This window comes from Microtus oregoni, unplaced genomic scaffold (genome assembly GCF_018167655.1).
Source record: "Microtus oregoni isolate MIOR12 unplaced genomic scaffold, Mior012 000074F_007, whole genome shotgun sequence".
Taxonomy (NCBI): Eukaryota; Metazoa; Chordata; class Mammalia; order Rodentia; family Cricetidae; genus Microtus; species Microtus oregoni.
The window spans coordinates 348,320-355,514 of record NW_024543994.1 but is presented as its reverse complement, the minus strand read 5'-3'; the positions used below and the strand labels follow the sequence as shown (position 1 = coordinate 355,514).

At 35.1% G+C, this 7,195-nt stretch overlaps 1 protein-coding gene across 2 annotated transcripts; it reads right to left on the bottom strand.

Annotated features, from left to right (window-relative positions):
• Positions 1 to 548: 548 nt before the first annotated feature.
• LOC121441275 (odorant-binding protein-like) lies at positions 549 to 6,708 on the bottom strand. Of its 2 annotated transcripts, XM_041642416.1 has the most exons (7): positions 6,621 to 6,708; positions 6,062 to 6,201; positions 5,098 to 5,168; positions 2,484 to 2,594; positions 1,718 to 1,819; positions 1,401 to 1,430; positions 646 to 779 (listed from the first exon to the last, which is right to left on the bottom strand). In XM_041642416.1, exons 1-6 carry the CDS (start codon positions 6,675 to 6,677, stop codon positions 1,411 to 1,413), a joined length of 501 nt encoding a protein of 166 aa, XP_041498350.1. In that variant the 5' UTR covers positions 6,678 to 6,708; the 3' UTR covers positions 646 to 779; positions 1,401 to 1,410. The 2 variants fall into 2 exon arrangements, with proteins under 2 accessions (XP_041498349.1, XP_041498350.1); XM_041642415.1 differs by lacking the exon at positions 1,401 to 1,430 and having other exon boundaries at positions 549 to 779.
• Positions 6,709 to 7,195: the final 487 nt, after the last annotated feature.

Sequence of the window (7,195 nt, the reverse complement as noted above, 5' to 3'; positions counted from 1 at the left end):
CACAGAGAAGATTGCATCTGCCTTTCCTATTTTGACAGCAAACTATACTCTAAGGAATCATTGTTACATAAAAAAAAGTTGTAATAAACACATGGATATTTGCAGGATTTTGTATTGGAAGATCATTTTCAGGAATTTATTCTTCAAGGAGAATGACTCATACATACGTACACCATTTAAGCATATCCTGATTCATTTGCTTACTGACATCTTTTAACAAAAGATAATCTTCTCAGATATAGTTTTAAAAACATTATTTCATCCTCTCTTTTAAATAATGTGGAACATGGGGATAGATCCCAAAAGTTTGTTCTGTGAAATCTTTTAGTGTATAAGGATCATTCAACTGCAAATTATAATTTTCAGCTAAAATTAAACATAAAGCAGAACATACAATTCACTTGTGTAGTGCCTGTGTCCATCTTTCACCAATAATTGTGACATTTCTAGTTATTTCAATAGGTTTTAGTAATACAGATATCAGTTGTTACACCAGAGTACTTATTTTAATTAGTTTAGTGAACATACACATGTTTCTGGATGAGATCCTTTACAAAACATCTTTATTGCTCTTTGAAATGTTTTATTTAATCATTCAAAAAGTAAAAAGAGATCATAGATAATTAGAAGGGAAGGAAAAGGTAAGTCAGCAATTCGGTATGTTTTATCCAGACTTCACAGGTGAGGGGAAAATTCATTTAAAAAGAAATGGTGATTTATATGTAATACTGATTTCATGCCCAAGAGAATATGATGCATAATTCTCATCGTGTTGTCATCTGTGCAGACATAAAAGCAAAAATTAAAATATGATTGAACAGAATAGTATTTGTCCTTGAGAATGTATGAATGCAAATTTAAATATAACAAAACAGAGTATAGAGAATGGATTGTACATAAACAATTCCTTTCCTAGAAGTCACCAATACCTTGCACTTGGGATTCTATAGGAGTACTTTCAACAGAGAATAATGACATTCTGTGACATACATGAAAATTTATATTGAGAGGGTTCAAAGAATATTCTGAAAACATCAACATTATTTTACAAATAATACATGTAGAAAACAGTGACAAATAATAGCCCACAGTCATAAAGAAAGAATTATTTGTCAAATACAAGATACATTAAATTGATGGAATAGTCCTCAATATAAAAATTTTAGCAATTCTGAACAATATAAAAGTCCTTCATACTGATTTATAAATAAACATATTCCATCATTCATTTCTGTAACTATATGATATTCAGCCTTAAAAGACAATTAATATTCTATCTTAATTTTGCCTAATTTGAGTTCATTTTTTCCTTTGTAACATACTTTTTCTATTTTTTATGTAATAAACACAGATCTATTGAAATATCAAGATGGCTAGTCAATGCTTTTGTTTCTACTCACCTAAAGAAGGTCATTTTTTAGGACAATTATCTGTAAAAGAACATGTATGGGGTAAGGAGTGACATAAATGTTCTCATATGAATATTAGAACAGCTCCACAAGGATTATTTCTGGAAAAAGCAACTGAAAGATTGCATATGACTAGATTTATTCCAAATCAGAAACTTAATGACTAGATAGATAAACAGATAGATAGATAGACTAAGTATGTTTATATACTTATATATTTATGAATGTAAATCAATATATATATATGAATAAATATGTATCTATGTATTTAGAAATGCTATGGCCATAATAATAAACACTGAGGTTACCTGTAGCCAGAACATCTTGAATGTTTTCTCTTGGAATGTTCTGGACCTTAGCAAATTCCTCAATTTTTTCATATTGTTCAGGAGTCAAAGATTGACCTTTTCCTATATTGTATAATTGACAATGTTAAAGATAGGTTCAGTAGAATTCTTCAGAAATTACATTGCTTCCTTGGTATCCCAACTACTCCAATTTCATCTATCCTGGGTGGGTCAATACAGGCAATAATAATTTTCCCCAAATTCCATGAACACATTTAATAAAGTCTAAATGGTGGTATGACATCACTTTTCAGTATTCCATGATATCAAAAAAAAAAAACTTCTCTAGAGAGTGCACTCATCTCAATCCTACCCACTTTCAAAAACATGACCCTAGAGAGTCATGGATGCCTGTCAATGGAATTCTCACATTTCTTCCAAGTCTATAACCTAGAGTTTATGTTTTAATTTAGTACACACTTTTTCAAAAGACACTCAAAATGGTTTGAACTTTTGAAAAAAAAAATGTTTTCCCTTTCTCCTGTGAGGAAATATGAACATAAACACTTCCAATGACCTCACTCATCACCCCAAATCTTCAATGACCGTGATACTCAAATTACAATATAATTTAAAAGTTGGTCCACAAAGCAATCAGATTGTTATTTAGTGCATGGGAGTTTGGAAATACCATGGTACTGTATTTGGAGGGTGAATCTGACTTAATCCTTATTTGCTGGATGATAATTTTGTTACTATTTAAAAAAAAACCCACTACTATTCTTACCATAAACATAAATCATGTTTGTAGTCTGGCCAGTTCTATCCACATTCTGATTGGCAAAGATTGTAAACTCTGGTGTTATATACACAGGTCCAAATGTATTGTCACCTTCAACTGCAATAACAGAAACAATTCAAAATGAGTGTCCCTCATCTTTTTACTTTGTTTGATGTCACTTGTTGACTAAACGTTATTATATACTGCAACTCTATCAATCACCTCTGATTCATTATCATATGACAAATGTGTGCGAAGATATTCCTATAGTAATTAATTTTGCCCATCCCATCATAACACTCTTTTGACCTGACAATGAATCCTAGGTACAGATACTTTCCTTTTTCTCTGAATTCATCATGTCAAGACCTATGAGATCACTCTGTTGGGTATTCCTTCCCCTTTCAACCAGATCTAAAAGATCACTTATCAATTTCCCAAAAGTATAAAACTTTGGTGTCATACCATGGTAATACATGGTGAGCAAATAAATATATACGCAAAAGAGACTGTAGTAGGATGTACTCACTCATAATTGGTTTCTAGCCATAAATAAGGGTCACGGAGTCTACAATAGGTGAATCTAAAGACGCTAAGTAAGAAGGGGAACCCAAGGAAAAACATATAGTTATCCTCTTGGCTAAGGGAAGTAGACAAAATTGCCGGGGAGAAAATTGGGATCTTGGGGTGGGGTGGGTTGGGGGTAAGGGGAGATGGGGAGAGAAAAGTTAGAAGGGAAGGAGGTCGGGCCTTGGGAAAGCAGGAGGATTGGGATAAAGGAAGGTTGGACAGGGGAGCACGGAACCACAATTCTTAGTTAAGGGAACCACTTTAGGGTTGGCAAGAGACCTGACCCTAGAGGGGCTCCCAGGTGCCCAAGCTGAGGTCCCCAGTTAGTTCCTTGGGCAGTTGAGAATAGGGAACCTGAAATGACCCTATCCTTGAGCAACACTGACGAATATCTTGCATATCATCATAGAACCTTCATCTGGTGATGGATGGAGATAGAGACAGAGACCCACACTGGAGCACTGGACTGAGCTCCCAAAGTCCCAATGAGGAGCAGAAGGAGGGAGAACATGAGCAAAGAAGTCGGGAACACGAGGGGTGCACCCACCCACTGAGACAGTGGAGCTGATCTATTGAGAGCTCACCAAGACCAGCTGGACTGTGACTGAAAAAGCATGGGATAAAACTGGACTCTCTGAACATGGCGAACTATGAGGGCTGATGAGACGCAAAGGACAATGGCACGGGGGTTTGATCCTACGTAATGTGATGGCTTTGTGGGAGCCCAGCCAGTTTGGATGTTCACCTTCCTAGATATGGACGGAGGTGGGAGGTCCTAGGTCTTACCACAGGGCAGAAAACCCTGACTGCTCTTTGGACTGGAGAGGGAGGGGGAAAGGAGTGGGGGGAGGGGGAGAAGGGTGGGAGGAGGGGGCGTAGGGGGGGGGAGGAGGGGGAGGGAAATGGGAGGCTGGGAGGAGGTGGAAACTTGTTTTTTTTCTCCTTTTCTCAATAAAAAAAAGAATTTTCAAGAAAAAAAATAAAAATAAAAACCCATAGTTCCAAAAAAAAAGACTGTAGTAATGAGAAATAGACACAAAAGTTTTCATCTTGTATGACTATTGATGGAAAAGCTATAAGAATTAACATGTCAAATTTATTAGACATTCATAGTGTATATGCGTCTGTCTCTGTGTGTGAGTGTTCTATGTACATATACCTTTCTCTCCATCTCTCTCCAGGTGTGTATGTATGTGTGTGTATGTGTGTGTTTGTGTGAAAGAGAGAGAGTCTGAAATTTATACTTACTGACACTGATTAAATGATAAAAGTTGTTCACAAGGAAATAAAAGTATTTTGGGATCTGGATATTTTCAATTACAGGACTGCTTTTTAATATCCATGTAAAGTTTAGGAAATAATAGACTTTCCAGAAGAATGTGCACTCCATTCATTTAAGATCAAACCAAAAGGCACACCAGTTATAATTCAAGTGAACAATGTTGCTATTAGTTTAGCAATTTTTAAAAATTGAGTCAGTCTGAAATTTTTAAACAGACTTTCCCCTAACTGCTTTGCAAAATTGAGGTTATCATCCAACGATCTAAATGTTATGATCTTAACAAAATATGAGAAAAGGAATCTTTAAAATGGTACTGTTAATTTTAATCCTCTATTAATCCAGGTTGATGGAAAAGGCCTACAATATGAGTACTTGATAGCCTGAGGCAATAAGTTTGCAAATATGTTTGGGGCATGAGAGACTAATTAGTGAGTGTCAGGCCAGTCCAATAACAACCAAGATACTGTATGAAAGAAAAGACACTGGATTTTATCTAGAAGTAAATTTTCATGCAGGAACCTATTTGGAGATGTTTTGTTAGCATTACTCACATCTTCAGGTAATAGTGTTCTTCTCCATGTAAACTTCAGAAGACCTACAATGTACTCTGACTTTGTACCATATCTCAGTTGGTTGGAAGGGTTGATAAATTTCAAAGTAACCAAAATGGTTCTAGATTTATGTACCTATGGGTGGCTGAAGTGTCAGCTTGTATGTGCACACCCACAATGCTTTTGTTCAGAGAAAGCTCCCAAATCCCATACTTACACTGAGCATTGTACTTGCCATCTTCTTGCCTGTTCCCAGTGACTTTGGTCTTTGTACATTGACCATTTGCCCTAAAAAATTAAACAGAGTAACGATTCTTTATGCTTTATAACATTGTAATTAGTATTAACAACCTCCAAGTATTATAGTGAACCTGATGAACAGTGTACAGAGCTGAAAGAGAAGTATCTGTGCTTACCTCAGTTTTCCTAATTCTTGTTTAGAAAATATCATTCTGTTTGTAATTATGTACATGACTTATTTTGAGTCAATTTTAACAAGTCCTATGAAGGCTGTGATTTCTTCCTTATCTGATTTGACTATTCACTGAGTATGATTTTTAATGTTAATTCTCTTGTTTTAGTCCAACAATAAGTACATTGAAATATGTGCTTGTGTTTTAAGTGATTTTATTTGTAACCTAAATCTTATAATTGTATCTAGAGTATCGGAATGATTTAAAGCATTTGAAGTTCTTATGGTGTTATGCACTCATTCATTGAACATTGTCATCCAGATGGCAGAGAGAGAATCTCTGAATCTAGAGCATCAGATACAGTACTTTACAAATTAGATTTATCAAAGATGGGTGTAGAAGACTTTTATGACATTATTGACTGAATAACATAACATGTGTGTCTTTGAACCAAATGCTCACACATACTTTTAAATTAATATAAATGATATTCTTAGAATCTCCTGCATATAATATTAAAGCCTGAAATTCAAGCACAGGCCTCCAACCTGGAGAATTTCTAAGGAAACATTAAAGGAACTGGACACAATATCTAATTTCTGTGTTGTGTCCAGAGCTAACCCATTATGGAATAACATAATCACATTTCTGACAACAAGACCTTCAATTTCATGACCAGAAACAGAACATTGGCCTATAAATTTAACAAGATGAAATCTGTAAAATGTAAATAGTCTTCTAAGTTTACATGGTTGACATTTTGCTTACTTGATATAAAATGTCAATTCCAATCTATCACATGACTCATTACAAGTAAGTTCACGAAGGTAGATTCTCAGAGGTCCTTCTTCCTCTATCTTTTTCACATTGTCAGCAGCAATGGCAACAGTAACCCAGTTTCCATCAATCTGAAAAAAAACAGCAAAGGACATTAGAATGTGAGTTGGTATCAAACCTATGATCCCAGTCCTTGGGAATACATAAAATAACTAGAAACATAAATCAATAATATTTTCTTTATTAGTTAAAAAATTATGTTTCTAGGGATGTAGAATAACACAGGGTAATATGATGACTCAATTTACATAGCATTTGGTACATGAGACCTTTTGGAATTACTCATGTGCTCGCCTCTTAAGCTCTGAAATTCAACCCATAGTTTCCTTGTTCATTTGTTTCATCTTAGAAAAATCTGATTGAAAAAGTGCACATGAGTGAAAGTCAGAAATGAATATGGACTTGCATGGACAAACTGAAAGACACATCACATCCACAAAAACATGCTGTTGAAGAACATCAAACCTGTTCACAGACCAAATGAATTTACCTCAACATGAGCACGAGCCAGACCAAATGCCAAAGCCAGCAGCAGAAACTTTACCATGGTGGTACCAGCCTTTGCTCTTCTGCAGAAGCTCAAAGTAGAATATTTGTGAAGGAACTGAACTGACAAAGCTTTTTTATACAGTTAGTTAAAGGGAGTTTCATGGAATTAACCAATGGTTCTGTGCCACAACAACTTGGATCTGTCCAGTATTTCTACCTTGACCCTCTTGAACGGTTTGTGATCTCATATTCCTAAACTAATACAATTAGACTAAAGGTCAGGTTCTGTTCGGATGATTAATTGAACATTCTTGTAAAAATAAAATAAATAACTCTCCCTGTGAGAACATTTAAGCAAACATTTTGCTTCCAGAACTATACTGGCGGGTAAAGGTCACAATGAATATGCATATGTCATATAGGATTCATTTAAAACCGTGGCATGTGCTTTAAAATACATTCTGAATCTAAGCATACTACAGTGCAGTTAAATTAATTTAAAACTGTAGACTGGACTATATGAGCCAAAGCAACCACACTGTTAGAAGATAAGTTTGTAACGCTAAAGAAGGATTT